We start from the raw sequence: 18,820 nt of genomic DNA, 5'->3' as shown, positions 1-18,820 counted from the left end.
TAGCGTCTGCAAGTGCGTTGTCATCACAGTGGCGTGGAAGAACGAACACTTCGGCGTCTTCCCGGGTACTTTTTTTAATCCGCACCGTCGTCATCCCTGGTGAATCCTCACGAATGAGCATCTGCTAGTGGTGTCGTGCTCGAGACGTCGCCTGCGGCACTGACAAGTGTGGCTTCAACAGATCACCCACGCGCGCTTTACCCAGGTTTGTCTTCGCCGCAGCGTTGCGTGCCATTGTTGTGCGCGTGAGTGGCAGTGAAGCGCATCCGTCAGGCGCCATCAACGAGAATTGCCCGCTGTACTTGCGGCGAGTGTGGTACGGCGGTCGCGAGAAGTGATCATCGCCGCGGCCGGCGTCTTCTAATCTTCCCCCTCTTTCTCTCTCTCTCCATTCTTTTTATTATTTTTTTCTGTCATTCTCTTCCGTTCTCTTCCTCTGGTATTAACGAGAGCGGCAGCGCTACGCGCGCGCGCGCGCCTTGCTCCGGTGGGTGACACTTCGGCGCGGCTCCCCTGCCCTTTCCCAACCTCTTCCTCCTCCTCTCTCTCATCCCTCTGCTCTCTCGTCGCGAAGAGTGTCGGCCGCTGATGCCTCCGGAGTGTGCGTCCCAGACGCGGTTCAGTCGGCGTCCCGCGCAGTGCTGAAACCGGCGCGCCCGGCGAAACTGCTGACCGTCTTCGCGGTGCTTCAGCATTTTTTAACGGAAGTGTGAACGCCCCTCGTCGGTGTGTGCTTCGTCGAGAATACAGTGAGGCTTTTCGTCGACGAACGACCCCAGTGTGTTTCCGTGTTGGTGCGTTTTTGAGTGAATGTGCGCGCGTGTGCATCACGCGGTGAGGTTTTGACGGCCTTCTGCGGAGTGTGTTTTGCGTCGTCTGCGACGACGGCGAATTCGCCGTCTGCTGCACTCGCTCCGGAGTTTTCTGCGTTTTTCTTGTTGGAATTTGACAAACCACCTGTTTGTATAGCCCCCCTCCTTGCTTGGCTTCCTTTTGTCTCTCGTATTTTTTATTCCAGCGTTCTTTTGCCGTGCTTGCGATTCTGCATTGACGTCGAGTTAAAATTTAGCACAATATCGGCCGCAGTGCTTGCGTGATTGTCTGCAATATCGTTCAGACGACGCGGCTTACTGCTGGCGTCGTCACTTAACTGACGCTCAATCAAACACATTACCCACTCGGTTATCTCTCATCGGCTCTATTTCTTTTTTATCTTGTCCTTCCGGTTCATTGCTATTGCGCTCTTGCAATCTCCACTCTAGATATTTTTATCTAAGCCAGTTCAGTTATAGAGAAACTTTTTTTATTCTTTCCAACATGTAATATCGTGTTCCGTCTGGTATCTGTCTTCAACCTGCTCCTTTTTTTCCACATCGCTCACTCATTCCGTTTGTGAAACTCATCGCGCATTTCTTGTGGATCAAGACCGTCGGCTTCCGACCTCTTTTAGCGCGTCACGGTGAAATTATTCGGCGCCCTTTTAGCGGTTCACTCGCTGCCGATAAAGAAAGGGCCGCGCACTCCAAAGGCCAGCTTTGCGGTGTTGTCGTCATTGGCATACTTTTGTCGCTACCGGGGTCAACCTTTTCCTGTCCATTTGCTCGATAAAGGCGTAAATAGCTCGAATGCTGTTGACGTCCGAGCAGAGTCGCTGACGTCGGCAGATCGGCATTTGCTTAACTCGTTAAGTGACCCGCGGCGGTCTAGTCCTTTTTTCAAGCTGGATACTATGGTACGTGCGAATCGTTCGTGCCTTTCACTTGAGCGTTAATTTGAGCGTTAAACTTAATTTGGACCCCGGGGGTTGAATTCGCCGCGCCCCCAGTTCGTTCGCCTTTCATCTCTACCCTGATTCCCTAACGTTCCCTAGATTTCGTCAAGAAGCTGGATTTCGCCTCGGTTCCGAAGACTCGAATGGCAGCGCCTGCTGTGACGCCTGGTGCGTGCCGCAACAGCCGATTGGCGGCTCCAAAGTGGACCCGCGAGTTGACACAGGGGATCAACGCTCTCTCGTTGGCGGCGGCGCTTCCACCCGCAGCGGCGGCTTGTTATTAGCCGCGACTCCTCTGTCCTCGCCCACACCCCAGCTTGGCACGATTTCAAACGCCGCCGCGTTACGCGGCGTCCGGCCGCCGTCATCGCCTGCAACAAAGAGGGATACAGTTTCCGTGACCTACGGCGCTGCTTAATTGCACGTTTATCCACTCGAAACCTAGAGGAGAGAGTTCTCTTTCCGCTTATTCCGTGACTTTCATTACGCTCACTCCTTGTTTCAGCGTTGTCTTTTTTTTTATTCTTGCTTGTTGGTTTCCTACTCTCCAGACGGCTCATCTTCAAGGTAGGTAGACGTGGGCGTGCGCTCACTTACGTCTTTTTCAGTGGCGTACGCTATTTACCCTTTCGAGTGCGAGCTACGCTTGTTTTCTGCGCGCTAGTCCGGCCTGGCACGCGTGTTTGCCCGTATCTTCTCCGGATGCTCGTATAACGCATCCGTTGCTCCCCTCATCCGGAGTTGTTCTTGTATCCGCTGTTCTTCCTGGACGAGATTGAGCCTTGTTCGTTACCCCTGAGCGCCCCGGGAAGAGAATGGATTAGTTTAGTTTTCTTTCCTGCCAAGGTTTGTCTAGCAACCTCTCGTCCGTGATCAATGTAAGCGCGCTCGCTTTCTTTGCCCTTCGGAGGCCTCGGAAATTGGTCTGGCGGATATATTCCCCGGTGGGAGTTCTGCTGTCGTGAACCACTAAGCCCACCGAGCCCGTTCTGGTGAACTTCTACTTGCGCTACGTTGAACCTGAAAGTTAGCGGTTAACAGGAGGGATATATAGCTGAGTGGAAGCGGTTATTTTGAACGTAGGCACACAAAGTAAGCTGAAATAGTGTAATTCTAGCGCTTCGTGGCTGAATCATCTTTGAAGGCTTCAAGCGAGCTCCCTTGTGAAAGTGCTGAGTCGCATCTGTGTGTTCCATGTCTAGTATCTATTAACTCTTCGTCGTTAACGCCGAGTTTCCTGTTCAACGCCGTTCCTGATCGAAGAAGGTTTCGTTACGGACGAACACTGAGCGAAATCGGGAGTTCCCCAGTTACTTTTCCCAGCGATATACTTCGATATGTGCGCCTCGGCGCCCGGCCGTCCCTTATCTCCTCCACGTGACGACGCTTCCGCGATCGAACCTTCCTTATCGCTTCCGCGGCTTTCCGTCTCCTCCAGTTCCGCTTTGACGGCGACCCCAGTGTGTCCCAGTGCGGTGCCGCCAGTGCCCTTCGATCGTTTTCACTCGGTTCAGCGTCGAGGTCGCCAATACCTCCGCGAAGAAGCATCCCGCCATCGCCCGGTCGTGCACCAGCGGCGGTTGTTTTCGTCTCGGCTGTGAGTGAGCGATCGACGGAAGTGCGCGCGGAAGATAAATAGGCGACCGGAAGTGGACGATGCTGCGACCACCGGAAGTGCGGTTCGAGCCGGACCCGTGCGAACCACCGCCGCCGTCGGTGGATAGGGATGGCAAGTGTGCGCAGAACAGGCGCACTGCCACGACGCCGCTGTTCCTCAACGTACCAGGACAAGCATCGGCTCCACGTCGCCGCCACTCCTGGATATGCGGGTAAGTTGGGTTGCGTCCCCCTCGGCCCTTCTTCCTCTGCATCTGTACTTTCTCTCTCTCTAATACATCACGCGAAAAAATGATTCCTTCCGGTTGGCTGGAAAGTTCCGAGGCGACCTGCGGTCTTGTTTGGCTCGGTATACTCGTCCGGGAGAAAGTTCTACTGATAGTCCAGCGGATGAAATTTTGTTTCAGGATGTCGTGCGTGTTGACCTTCGAGCGAAAATTTGTTCGATTGTTCCTGCGGACTTGCGACGTTACTGAGTTTGTGATGATGCTTCAACATGATGACAAACCCATCGCCCGTGAAGGTGCATTTGGAGGAATGCACTTCCTTATAACGCAGGAATTAATCTCCGCAAGCTAGAAAGAATGACCAGAGAGACGCACGCAAACAGAGCTCTAATATTGCAAGGCGCACACACGTATGCCCTAAATGTGCACAAAACATCAACAAGCACGAACGTGACGAAGCAGCACACATACTTTTGCCGTCTCTTGCTTGCATCGCAAGCTTCGCGTACGTAATTTCTTTTGCAGCTAGTGCAACTGATCCTTGAATAATGCAGATTCTTTCATGTTTTGGAACTGCAGCCGCCCCGACAATCTCTCTGCTCCTTTGGATTTTACTTTTGAGCGCTTATCTGACGGTTATCAACCTGAGGCACGCAGACGCAATCGCGACAATGGAGGCCCACGTGGCCTTGCTGCTGCTGGACTCTGCTAATCTACTCTTGACCCATTGCCCAATTCTTCCTCTGTATTCTCTGAGACACCCGATCTGAATGAAGTAAACAATACCTTCTGCACATTGTGCCAACTGATTTGGGTGCCTTATCGTGCGTTATCATGCCTTATCAAGGACTACATAGGACAGACCCCCCGATGCATGACTGTTGATTACGAAAGCCCCCTTATAATGTGCGACAACAAAAAGGCCGCATTGGCCTCCATTGTGGCGATTCTCGCTGTCTGCGCTAACTGAACGATTGCGTTTAAAAGTAAACAATAATAGAGAGAGAGAGAGAGAGATAACAAACTTTATTGAGCATTCTAGTGCCGTTTAGTCGCTTGATGGGGTGGTGCCGTTTGCTCGGGCCCCATATGTATCAGGGTGCTCCTGCCACCTGGTGATCAGCGCAATCTGTTCTCCCACCGTGTTGCTAAACACCAAGGTCTCCCATCACTCAGGGTTGATGTAACAAGAGAGATCGTCTAGACAGCTGCAGGCTTCAAAAGTTAAAAATTCTGGAGGCAAATGTATTAGTTATGCATCGTTTGCACTATCTTCAAAAGAGATCTCGTACAGCAAAGCCCACAGGGGCGGTAAAAAAAGCGTTTTACTGCTTTTTGCACTGCTTTATCGCGTTCGTATTTTTGCTTGTCTGAGTGCGTAGTTATTCCTCCTTCGTCTTTGGTTTCGCTGTATATTTCCTCAGTCATGCTGTGCAAACTATCCAAACCACACACTGTCTTGCCCTTCCATATTAGTAGAACAATAGCGCGGCTGTTGCGGGAAAGGGCAAGAGAGGTCACGAGGATACGTGCTGGAGCCTGGAAATACTACAGATGATTTTAATGTGATTTCAGTGATGGTTTGCGTACACGCGCGCCTGTGTAGGTTCGTTTTTTTTTTGTCCTTATAACTGCATCCATCCGTTGACATTTTGCAGGTTGCTCACCTTTCTCCGAATTAGAAGTTAGTCATGAACGTTTTTCCCGCTTGAGTAGCACTGTTAGCGCGGGGTAGCAATGAGTCAAACATTTCTAGCCCTACTCTCCCTGAATATTGTTTTTACCACAAATTGCTTGGACAAGAAGAATTCACGAGATTTAATTTGTTTCCATATCGAACACGCCGCGCAAAGAGACGGAAGATAAGAAAGACGAACGACGACACAGCGCTTATGTCCCGTCTCTTCTTATGCTTTTGCTCTTTCTCTTAGGTTTCTTTGTGGGGATAGATGGGTGAAAAGAGCCCGAATCTGTCTGACTTAGGGTGTCGACACCTTATCAGGCCTAGCGGCACTAAATAAGCTACGCTGAATAGTACCGCCACTTCGTGCATCCGGAAGCGTCTGGGGGCCATTTTGTTTCTGGCTTGCAGGGTTGCCATCTCTCCCAACGAAACCGCCGCCGGTTGTGGCGGGCAGAGTGCGACCGGCCGCTCTAGCGTTCGCGCAGCAGAGAGAGAGAGAGGAGAGGCGCCCAGAAACGAAATGGCTGCGCCCATATGTAAATAAATATCACGTGGTGCCGACCGACCAATGAAAATCCTGGCGGCACATAACAATGAGAAAAAAGGGTGCCGATACTCTCAAAGCCTTTATTTAGTGACGCTAATCAGGCCCTGAGGGTGAAGGGAAGGGGACTAAAAAGGGATAGGAGAGTGGAAGGGAGGAATAAAGAAGAAGTTCCCAGTCTCTGTTTCGCTGCTTCTTCGATATTTTCATTTTATGTATTTTCCGATTACTCCTGCTACAGGGGTGGGACATACTAACAATGTCAAACATCAGTACATTCAAATCATACAGCGATTTAAACAGCAACACATCAACCTGGAGATGTTACATGGCATACATTAGAAACACCGACATTGTGGCCAAAGAAAAAAAAAACAGTGCAGTCGTATTAAGCATACACAAAAAGGACAAAAAATCAAAATAGTAGACCATGCTTACAGAAAAAAATTTGAGCCCTTTCTCAAAATTTTTCAGTGAATCACAATGAACCAGTGGCAATGGCAAAGCATTCCACTGGCGAATTGTTTTTGCAAAAAACGAATTCCCATATACATTGACACGCTGGTGCGGCACTTCATTTGTGTTATTGTTTATACCTCTCAGGTCCCAATGAACAAACTAACCCAACTTGCCACCCTTCTTTAATTTTGTTTGAGTGCAGCCATTGCTGTATTCACAGAATGGCAATATAAATTTATAAGTCACATATCTCCAGATGCGTGGTTGCTCTGTGAGGAGCGATGAATGTCAGCCAGGCCACGGCATGTAGAGAGTCGTCTGGTTGCTGCCACGAGCAAGTTCGGCGTGTTCGATGCCTAGCCAAGTCGGGTGTTTTCTTGGTGCTGTCGATAAACAAAAACTCCCGCGCTTTGGACATTCCAGCTAGCGTTAGACAATTTGTGGTTGCTTTAACTGATCGTGCAGCGCATTTGAATCTCCCGCGTGTGAAACCTGAAATTTGCTTTCGACCTTTATCTATGTGAACAGCGCATTCTGTGTCTTAATTGAAGAGCTACTCCGTTCCCTTTATCGTTTTAAAATCCCCTGCGCTTTTGTATTATGTCGTGAAGCATTATCGCAATCGAAACGTCATGGTACTCTGCTTGAGCAAAAAAAAAATGAAATCATTGTCAAATGCTAACGGTAGTAATACGTACCACTGACACCAGACGTGCGTGCATGAGTCGCCAGCTGTCGAAACGGATGCAGAGTCCTTGAATGCACGTAATCAATCTTCTCAATACCAGAATGACATGCGTGAGGTGGGAAGAACAATGTGACACGAGTTGACAAACTTGTTGCCCAACGAGTTGATGAACACGACGCCCGGTGGGGACGTTTTTCACTGAAAGGTACCATGAAGCCAAAACAAACATTTGTTCAGTTCGAAAGTACTGTCGTTTGGTAACTCACTCAACTCCATTCCGGACACGAAATACGTTCTTTACCATGGCGGGCATGGTCCCGCCCGTCACGTTGACGTGACGGAAACGTAGAGCTCGGCCTCCCGTCACCGTCGCACCGTTTTCGGCGAGAAATCGGCCGAAAAACGGCGCCCATAACGGAAGACGGTGACGTGACGGTGACGTGACGGGGTGAAAACGGCTGTGGGAATGAGGGCTAACGCGTAAAAAAAAAAAAAATGGCCGCACATCTGCTCCTTTCGTCGGAAATGTCGACGAAAGACTGTGGTCGACTGGCACCCCTTCTCTTTCCCACCCACCTCTCAGGCTGTTCCTCTCCCGTCTCTTTCCATGCAAGATAACACGCTAGAGGTTTGCTCAGGTCAATTTAAATTTACCGCGTTCTACGGCTCCAGACCGGGTGCCTCGATGCGATCGCTGAAGTACGACGGAGACGCGCGTGATGCGAGGCACGCTACTACAATGTTTATAGAACCACGTTGCCCTGCTCCACGTGCACTCCAAGTGGAATGTGGAGCTTATCTAGTGGAACCTTTCGTTACTCTTTCGGTTTGATTTCTTAAACTTCCGCCAGGAGCTATAGTGGCGCGAACAACAGCAGGCGACGATTTTCTGCAGTTGATGAAGTACTTCATCTGATATCGCAAAAACCAAGCATCCATGAATTTTTTAATAAAGGAACACTACAAGTGCCACTCATGTATTGATTTTCTGCCTCAGAATTGCGTAATGTTTTGTTCTTGTTCAACGATGTTGAAAAGTAGGAAGATTGCCACCGGGCTTTGACATTTAGATTTTGCTGTGAGTATATAAGACTATTGCGCAGATTAGGCTTCACTTTGGCCGGGTGGCTGAATCGAGCCACGGACAGGTAAGTGTCTGTTACTTGCAGCCTTCGCGCTCTCTTAGTTTTGTAGCAACCGGCGCTGCACTTGTTTAATTGTTTCTGTTGGTTACGTTGTACCATTGATACCAGGATTTTTTGATAATAAATTTATCCTTTTAAGACCGACAGACAGAGCGACAGACCAACATTTCTGTGTTTAAGTAGCCCAAGAAAGACTATCGTCTTTAAAATGAGTGAGCAGTCAGCAGACGCTCCACCGAATGCGGCTACTTGCGTTCTTTTCGTTGACAAACGCTTTCTTTCTAACTGTTTAGTGTACGTGGCGTCTTAGTTTCAAGGGCCTTCGTAGCGAGCAAATGGCGTCGTGCTCGAGCGGATGCCTGCGACGATAATCAACATTTAGCTCTCTGGCCGGTTATGTGTCAAAGGTGAACGTCATTATCAAACGAAATGTTGCCATTTGCAAGCGGTGACAACAGATGTGTGGGAAGCGCTTGTGCATAAAAGCCCGGAAATACGCGAGACGGAAACAACTTAAACGTTGATTTGGAGCGTCGCGATACTAGTCTCGCTTCTTTCCTGTCTTCCTTATTTTTTTATTCCTGCTTTGTACGCGCTAAGTGCTTATGCATGACTTCCTTAATCGCCATTTAAAAAAGAACCAAGTTGACAGCTTTTTTTTCCAAGACATAGGAGTTGACGTGTTTTCTCTGATGTACAGATGCCACTAATTGTTCCTAAGAAAACAATACCTCATATTTTGAAAACTAACATTTTCTGACATATGGGTTCTTCAAGAATGAAGTACATAGAACAATAGCTTGTGCCATCAATAAAAGCGGATCGAGTTCCGCCAGACATCGGAATTGCGGCTTCACCAGCTGAAATCCTCGAAGTCTGCAATTTTTGCCAGTTATTCGTCTGTAGCTGATGGTTTACACTTCCTTCAAGCTGAGGCTATTTTAAATAAACGAAAAAGTATTCGGATCAATCAATCAATCAATCAATCAATCAATCAATCAATCAATCAATCAATCAATCAATCAATCAATCAATCAATCAATCAATCAATCAATCAATCAATCAATAAGCCTATTCATTTCCGCTGCAAAATAAAAGCCTCTCCCAATGACTGCCAACTCCTACCGCCCTACCGCCTTGCGCTGTGCGAATACATGCTTTGCCATCAAATTTTTTTATCTCCATTTTCTGTTTAGTTATCGCTCTTCCCTGACTTCTAGTAACGTCCCCTTGTACTTGTAGCCACTCTAACCGTGGTGGTCCACTGGGTGTCAGTTCTCCGCATTCTATGCCTAGTCGTGCTCCTCCATTTTTTCTTTTAGTGTGAAATGAGATAGTCGGTGCAATATATATATATATATCTGCCACCGAACGGGCCGGTCGTTTCCACCATCCTAGAAAGTCCCGCAAACGGAAGCCGTCACCAAACGTGCGCGATCTGAATCGCCGCTCCACGATTCCGGCAACGGCAGCCTTTCTTCCCTTCGAAATTTTCACTTCAGTGGCGTTGCGCTCTCCCGAACGAAGCAGTGTATCTCGTATGCGGATTCTGTCCCGGTGCTCCCACCGCGGCCACGTACTACCGGTACACCCTCGGCGAGAGCCCGTCGTGTAAAGGTGGGTACAAATAAACGGAAAGCTTAGAATTGGGAATAGAATTTTTGCCTGGGACATTACTAACGCAGTCTTGTTTCGTTATTGATTTCCGCGCACGCAGTCTCCTCCCGCCTTTCTGCTAGTTCGAATATTTAATGGTCCCCCGTGCTTTGGGTCTATCGACAAAGTATTTGTCTTCTACTCTTCGTGTATGACATTGCTTTTGTTGGTGGAGAGAATAGATATAAGGGGCGGGACAACCCTCTTTGAGGCCTTATCGGTTTATTGCGGAAACCGGCGCCTCCGTCTCATCGTTATTCGGAACCGCCAGTCTACAACACGGGAGATTTATACCCGCGAAGTTTAGATTTAATTTTTAAGAATCTCTCAACCTTGTTGTTCTCGGCTGCTGTGTGGCGCATATCGATGTCCCAGAAAACAGCTGGCACTTCGTGTACTTTCGGTCGGACCCGAGTTTCCATCAGAATAGAAATCACATCAACAATCTGTCACTCCCCATTTCATTTAACAATGTCCCTGACAGCCGTTTACTGAATTGTGAAAACCGCTGATATATGGCCTTCCGATGTTGTTGTTCTTTATTCTGTGGTTTATACTCCGTCTGTCCCACACATCCGTAAATCATAGTTCATTTTAATATTGACCGTTTGCGTAGTAGTATTTTTTTATGTTCTGGTGAATGGTTCTCGTAACTTCTTTTATTCTATCTCGCTGTCAGCACAGAAAGATTTGTAGCAGGTAACAGGATTTTTGGGAAAAAGCAATGAGGCTCAAGTCCCCTTCGAGTCTTTTAAGTTAACGCCGCACAGTATACGCTATTCCACATCGTAGGAGTTACTTTGACAGCTTAGACGTTTTTGGAAACGCTTAAACAGCCCGCCTTGTTTTTCTTGCGTCATGTCCGGGTCGCCTGCCCTCAGCCAATCCGGGCCCGCTCAATGCGACACTTTGAAGCGGACATCAAATGTATACACCCAGGAAACCGACGCTGAAGCCGTGGCAGCGTGGTTTTCGCGGGAGAGCATTGCTGCAGCTGCATCCGCTGCTCTGATTGGCTGGTGCCGCTGTGCGTGCTTCCCGTATTGGTTGATTGTCGCTGTATCTGTAACTACGTTGAACCAGGTTCGTGAAGTGACACATACCATATTTGAAGCGCCAGACTACTGCCCGCATTCGGAAACGTTGAACATGTCAGTGCTCCGGGGCTGTTTTCGAGCGGAGCTTCCATAGCTAAGATCCGGTACAGCGTGGCGTCCGGGCGCGCGCTCGCCGAAAAAGGAAACGCGGAGAAAGGAGCTAACATAAAAATCTCGGGGCATCTCCCCTAACGTGAAACCTGGAGAGAGGCGAAACACGCAGTGTAAAAGTGCATTCTTGGAGGAGCCTTGGTGTTTTTTCCAACGGAGATGAAACCGTTTGGGGTAGAGTTATGGTGCTTTGCTGTAGAATCTCTTATCTTTGAAGCACGAGGCTCTCTAGCGCGAGGTACAAAGGACTGGCCCGGTGTTTTTTTAGTACGCGTTACGAAGCGCTCCAGCGCTAGGCGTAAACGAGTTTCCCGGTGTTTTAGTACCGTGACTACATGAGACGACGATTACGATGACGATGACGGATCACAGAAGACGCCAACAGCCCCAGCACCAAAAGGGCTGCGCTCCTAACTAAGCTCATTGGAAAAGTAAACGTTATCGTCGCTGTCGTCGGCGCTTTGCGTCTATCTGAATGTATGACGTTTTGCGTGATGTAGTGTGCGCTTGACAGGGGTGCGCGTGACAGTGTGCGCGTGACAATGTGCGCGTGGCATCTAAACAAACGTTTAGATGTGTGTGCCGTTATAACGCAGTCATTGCCATAGTCGCAGGCCTTGCAAAACATTGTTTGCACCTCAATCTTCTGCGTCTCATCATTTTGATATCCGTTTTGGGTAGGATAGTTGTCAGTAGACATTTTTTTCGAGATTAGTCGAGTCAAATTAAGTGTGTACGGGTATGTGTTTGGCACAGCTTTAGGAATTGCCGCCGTCAGAGCTGGCGAGAAAATTTTCTCGTTCACCTTTTACCTATATTTTTGTCACCTCTTTGTCCTGTGCTGAAAATCTTTGCTTCACAGAGTGGAATGCCTGAAAAAAAATTTTGTTTTTTACAGCGACGATTTAAAGGTATGCTGGATGAAATATTTCCCTTTTAGAAAAATATATACGTCAAAAGCAGTCGCTCTAAGTGTGATTACTTCGCAGTGGCCGCCTGTGTTTTTTTTTTTTTTGTTTTTTTGTCGTTCTGCGTTTTTTAACGTGTGCCGAACGTTTCGAGGAAAGGCGTTATTTCGCGTTCAACTACCGGAAATGAAGGACCACATATTGATGTATGCGTGTGGCCGAAGTCAATGTAATATTCTTCGGGAAATCGCGTAGTAATTAGGAGCCGAAATGCGTTTCCTTCAGGATCGGCCATAATGTAAACTTTCTGGTCATTCGGACAACTTAAATTTCTCGCGATAGTTACGCATATGAGGTCATTATTTTTATATATTTCAAAGCTTGTCCGCGGAATGACTATCGCTTGCCGTGGTGATCGTTATTTCTTTGGGCAGAGGGGGTCTCCTTTTAATATCAGCTTTCCGTGGTGACATTTTTAAAGCGAATATTTCTTTGCCTTACTGACGGCGTTGATTTTCACTGAATCTGGGGTGTAACGCGCCGCCGCAGCGCAGGCGATGAGGCGCGCCGTAGGGGAGGACTCCGGATTAATTTCGACCACCTGGGGATCTTTAACGTGCGCCTAAATCTCGACACACGGGCGTTTTCGTTTTTCGCCTCCATCGGAAAAATGGTTGCTGTGGCCGATACCGAACCCGTGTTTTCGGGCTCAGCAGCACAATTTCTTACCCACTGACCCAGCGACGTTTGAGATAACATTTTTAGCATAACAGTTTGGAAGTTCGATGACAGTTCATCTTCAGATGTCCCAGCATGAACCGATGTCCTGCCTTCGGGAACGGTTGCTTGCTTCAGACTGAGAATTTGTTTTTGTGTGCCCTTAAGCAGCAGTGCGTTGTAGGGAGGGGAAGAAAAAAACATTATTCCAATGTTTTGTTAGACACGCGGCGTCACTGGGGGGTGAGCAACCAGTGTGTCGGCTATACAACATAACGAGCGTGTTTTGAGGATGATAGAGTATGCAGACTCCGAGTTTAAGCTGTGGGTTCTAGAGATTATGGCCTGACTTCGGTGTTACAGTCTGCCTCACTGTCACCGATAATTGCAGGAACGGAATGCAGCGTATGTTGACAGCTGTTGCCGCCAAGGTGTCATCAACCGTCTGCCACAAACATTTCCAACGCTTTTGTGGTTATCAGCGTTAACGAGTGACGAATTGGGGATGCTGTCTTCCGGTGAACGTCTTACGAAAATAAACTCGGTTTCTTGGTGGTGTTTTTTTGTTTGTTTGTTTGTGGGCGGACCTTTTTTGAGTTCAAGAATATCTCCTAAAACTACCATGCAGCATTTTTTCTTTTTCTTTTGTGCCTTCTAAACCAGAAGGCCAGCGCTGAAACTGTTTTAAACTCGGTCACGCACACACGTGCGAACGCCAAGCAATTTTTTTAACCTCCTTGGCGAACGAACACACGCAGGCGCGCTCACGAACCGCTAAAAGGTATGCCGGGCATAAAAAAAAGTCCGATTTTTCCTTTTCTGTTTGTCGATTTAAAAGAGAGTTTTCTTGTTGACGTTTTCGCTTCGTTTTTAAATGATTTCAATTTAAATTCTCTTTTTTGTTGTTAAATGAGGAACAGTTGTTCCGATCCGATGTCGTCCGTGTCATAACATGAATGACGACCACAGCGTACGCGTATAGACGCCTCGAACCGGGGAATATAAATTAAGTGACAAGGATTCCCCCTAAATGGGCGGGTTTGAACTTCAGATACTCCCGCCGACATCGTTAGGCAAATCGACGGTTCAAATCACTCTGGGAACTTCGACCGCTACGACGCCCGCAATTCCGTAAATTGAATGAAACGGGAGGAAAGCGCATCAGAACGCTGTAGATACAATACATAAACGTCAATTTTTGGAGAGTAGCGCATCATGGGTGCTTGCGTGTACACCGCCTCATTTCGCTTTCCATACCCACGATCACGTCTTGGTAATCCTGAACCCAGATTTGTAACTTGGTGTCCCGTCAGCGGACGCTTTGGGGGGTTATAAACAGCGTCCACTTTTTGTAATAATCTAAAGCCTGTGGTTTATTTCTCGGGTTTTTTTTAATCGATTTACGAGCATTTTTGTTTTTATTCAAAAACAAATTAGGCACCTAAGCACTTCTTCTTATGGGTGAGAGCGAAAGCATTGGTGTTCAATTGCCGCAGGGGTTCTCTCACAAGCTGCCATAGTCCTTTTTTTGTTGCATTTTAACAGCGAAGCGGTTTAGCAAATCGTATTTTTTCGTGCCCGCAGTTAAAAATACCGAGTAACAGTCAAACCTCGATATATCGAACACGGGTATATCGAATTATTGCTTATATCGAACATTTTGTATGTCACGCGGAAAATTACATGCATTTTTAATTTTTTATTTCCAACTGGGACACACATGAAATGGGTATATCGAACTCCGCCACCCCAGACTGCTCACACTCTGTTGACAGGCAGCGAGCTTTCCCGCAGTACCCTTGAGGTTAGCAGTGGTGCGATGGGCGTTTCCTACTGCTGCGCATTCGTTGCGTCGATGGCGCTACTTCAACGTAGCGGGGAACGCAGGCCGCTGCCTGGCCAGTTGCCGCACCGGTTAAGGGTGGCATAAAAGCCAAGCCAAGGCAGTAGCCAAGGCAAAACCAGCACTCAGGCGCGCGGTGTGTGCGCAAAGCTGCCCTTGAAGATGTTGAGAAGTCGCTGCACAAATGAGTCATAGAAGCAAGGGCACGGTGCTGAGCAACGAATCATGTGCATTGATGACTTTGTTGGCGTTGATGACAGCACCGGAACAACGGCGGAGTTGACGGACGTGGAGATTGTAGCGGAGGTTATTACTGAGCGGACAAACGAAGACGCTGCCGAGGTTGAACCCGCAAGCACTGATAGTGCCCCGGTCCCGATTTCGACCGAGGCTTAGCTGCTTTGGCCCTACTGAGCCGCTACCGCAACGCTATAGAAGGCACTGGCCTATCGCTTGTGGAAAGCTTGGACTACGTTGAGGAAGCTGTGTTTAAACACGCCACTGCCAACAAGAAGCTGGCTATCCTGCTGCGGTATTTTAATTCAAAATAATAAATACTTTGAAACTCTAATTGGGCATTTACTGCACAATTCGTCCATTTATTGATTTGTACCAGTTTATGACGCGTTTGTTACGCGATTTTATATATCGAATTCTGGCTATATCGAACTATTTCGCGGGCACCGCGCTGTTCGATATATCGAGGTTTCATATTGCCGAACACGCGCACGTGAGGGCGAGCCTCGCGGCGACCACCCAGCGGCCCCGGCGCACGTTTGTCTAGCCCAGCATACCCACTTAGGAGACTGGCCAAAATTGGCCAAAGAAAAAAAAAACTCCACAGTTCACCGTAATTGCGGCAACACTTGCTCGGAACGAGAAAGACACGTCATAGCGCACGCCCCTCCAAGGTGATGTTCAATGATTATCACTTCCAAAATAAATGAAGGTAGCTCACACTTGTAGCAAAAATTATGGAGTAACGGTCGTTGAGGCAGCGAAGAAGAAGCAAATCGGCTGCAAACGTGGACCTAAGTCGCCGTTATGGTCGTGAAGTTTGCGCACAGCTTCGCTACCTTCAAGTCTTACGCGTTATTGTTAGCTTCCTTCATTTTTTCTTGCTCTACACGTACACACCCTTTTATCGGACTCTCCCCTTTTCCCAATTACGCTATAGGCATTGTCTTTCCCATTCAGTTTATTCGAAACAATTCAACTTTCCCGCTTCGCACTACTCGTGCTGTTGGGACAGCGCACGTCCTTTTCTTTATATACCTTTAGTTTTGAGGTTTTATCTGGCCAGTTTTTGATGCGGTTATAATGGATATTGTTTATTCACTAGATTTGACAAATTTAATCCAATGAGCATTCTTAAATAAAAACCCTGTCGTGGTCTAGGTTATTCGCCGTAAATGTTTTCCCTCAATTATGCCTAAGGTTTTCTCTGCGTTGAGAATGTTTACATGTTTGAGACATGCAAGTAATTTTAGTTGTTCGGAATATTCGTTAGGATAGTGAGGAATGGTATTGTCTAAACACACCGTATTTTCGCGCGTATAACCCGCTCCTGCATATATATCTACACCCCGACTTTCAGCCCACCGGAAAAAAAAAAAAAGAATCCTCACGTATTGCCCGCACATTTGATACAGGAAAGGCTGCACCAAAGCTACTGCTCTAGCGACACATCGCATACTATGTAGACACGAAAAACTTACATTCAGCAAGTAGAATAAACTGACTGCAAGACGAAAGTCACAATTCACTCAGTGTCACTGCTCTCGCTTGCGCTATCACTTGAGTCGCAGTCCTCACTGTTGTACACGGGGTCATCTTGATGGCACTACGCGCAAGCAGCTTCACGGCACAATTGGTATTGCCGTGATGCTGCACTAAAGGAAAAAACCCGCGTATTATTCGCACTCCTCCTTTGGCACTCAAATCTTCGAATATTTGGTGCGGGTCATACGCGAGAAAATACGGTAATTCCGTCACCCGCCCTTTATTTCTTGAGCTGTCGGTGAATTACGTGCCATCTGTCCGCAATTTTGTGCGGCATCCATTCGCCACGACGCCATATTATTGAGCTACCCAGCTAACATATCCTGTCGAATAAAAAGCGTAGTCCACCATTTTACTCAAAACCGTGAACGTCTCTTTTGTCTGGGCGCTCTACGCGCTCTTAAACGTACTCCGGCATCGTGAGACCCTATTGCCGTGCACATATTCACCGTCACGTATGCGGGTCACGGTAATGTCACCGTGAAACAGTGAGGCTCAGCCGTAATTGATCGCGGCGGATTACCGTGTGCGCTGCCCGCAAAAGTTAGCCGGCGGCTCGGCGACGTCCACAAAAGGGCGACACCGTGTGGAAGACGTTTACGACGACGGCTCAACGCTCCGTTACCGACCGCCCTGCAGATCCCGGTGGCGGGGATCGAAACGCAACGTGAGTCGGGAGCGAACGGGATTGGCATATATGCCGGAATGGGAGCGGCGTACGGGCAAGGTGGCCGTCTGGTTTCCTGCGCAATTCGCTTCGTTTCGAATACAAAGCAGGTGGGGACATCTGCGCTGAACGCGAGTCCACGATGTGGACAGCACGTGGAGGCTGTTTAATAAACATGGTCGATGCCGCTCTAATATTTGCCGAGACGCGGGTTGGGTGGACGTCAATAGGTTAAGGTGGTTCTGAAATTTTGCGAGGGGCTAGGTGCAGTGGACCTAGTGGGCTGTCGGTGAGGAAGATGATGACGAGGTGCTATAACTGATGTTTCTGCGGCTCTTCGGTCGACATCCTGCTCTTCGTCTGTCTCTCTGTTTCCCCCGTTCTTCCCCTGCATGACGTCAGTTAAGTTAGAGGCTTTTGCAAATGAAGTTTGCAATGTCTGTCTGTCTGTCTGTCCGTCTGTCTGTCTGTCTGTCTGTCTGTCTGTCTGTCTGTCTGTCTGTCTGTCTGTCTGTCTGTCTGTCTGTCTGTCTGTCTGTCCGTCCGTTCGTCCGTCCGTCCGTCCGTCCGTCCGTCCGTCCGTCCGTCCGCCCGTCCGTAAGTCGGTCTCTGGAATATGTTCCATAACTTGGCAGCGCTTTTTTGCCAGTGTTGTTTTGGGTTCTGTATTAGTTTCTCCGTTTTTGTTGCATTCGTTCTGCGTGTGTTAGGAAGGGTCGAGGGGGAAACCCGATAACTTATGCACATCCCATTCCGTCGATAGGGGAAGTAACCCTGACTTCTTTGGTGCAAAATATTTTGGCTCCCAGAGTCCGTACTGCGCTACAGAACACATCAGCGAAAAAATGAAAGGAATACTTACAAGACACACGGAACAGGCGTTGTCTCGTGTGCCTTCTAAGAATTCGTCAACATTTCGCGCTGCTACGTCTTGTCTTTTGGCGTGTGCCTTTCCAATATCTGCTGCTTGTGGGGGTGGTGAACCTGTTGTTTGTTCTCCAATACGTCTTGAACGAAGCTCTGCCCACTGAGAAGGAAATGAAGTTTTTCTCCCCTCCCAGTGCGTTGAGTGTTTGTTTTCTCGGGCCAGGAAAAACAGTCCTACTCGTACGTTCGTATCTTCGGCATTCGCGTTTGAAACCAGGACCGTTCCATAGTGCGACGCTTCGGACGTATTTCGTGTGTTGAAAGCTCTTCTCAGTAGCAATCGTAAGCGAGCTTGGTCCCTTCTCATTGATTCATTGCCCTGTCGCTATCGTTGCCTTCTCCAGTGGAAACAAGGTGCATATTTCGCAGCCGATGCGTCGTGACAAACTGCCCTCATAACCTATTCCTCATTTTACCACATCCATGTCAACTCTTCCGTACAAAAAGGCGCAGTTTGTTTTCCTGAATACCAGAGTAACAGCAACCGGTGGTAGCATACGGCTGAGAAAAAGTTGCTGCCGCAAATGCAGCGACTCCAAGCATGAACTGAAGCTCCCCGTTCTTCCCACGTGTGACGTTTATAGATATGCAGTACACCGTGGCTACAACAAAAAGCTTTATTTGAAATCTAGCCGTATTAAAAGTGTTTTTTTGTTCCAAATGAAGTATATCGATAGTGAATAATATCCTTTTTAATGAAATGTCGCTGATAACGAAGGCCGGTTTTTGTCCTGAAGTCTTTGTTACAATGGTGGTTTACGGTACAAAAACAAATTCCACGAAAACGTAAGTTAGTTTACGTGCTCTCAAAGCGAGAGCCTGCCGCTTATCGAAGACACAACCTGGCGGAACCTTAGGCTCTACACCTTAGGTGCCCGCACTCACTATGTGTTAATGTGACTCTATACACCAATTCTGTTATTATTCTCATCATGTTTTAGTATCGCCCTATACACCAATTCTCTTTGTGAATTCTT

The 18,820-nt window shown here is 48.1% G+C and overlaps 1 protein-coding gene across 1 annotated transcript in view; it reads left to right on the top strand.

Moving 5' to 3' along the window:
* Positions 1-609: 609 nt before the first annotated feature.
* Positions 610-18,820, top strand: part of Dnc (phosphodiesterase dunce) — a gene marked incomplete in the record, with an annotated part of 568,677 nt that continues 550,466 nt past the window's right edge. Inside the window, 1 exon segment of the mRNA XM_077693441.1 lies at positions 610-3,600. Coding sequence (XP_077549567.1) covers positions 3,428-3,600 — 173 coding nt within the window.

The sequence above is a fragment of the Haemaphysalis longicornis genome, unplaced genomic scaffold, assembly GCF_048455015.1.
Source record: "Haemaphysalis longicornis isolate Haplotype H1 unplaced genomic scaffold, Haemaphysalis longicornis Haplotype H1 scaffold_12, whole genome shotgun sequence".
Taxonomy (NCBI): Eukaryota; Metazoa; Arthropoda; class Arachnida; order Ixodida; family Ixodidae; genus Haemaphysalis; species Haemaphysalis longicornis.
This window is presented reverse-complemented; position numbering and strand designations above follow the sequence as displayed.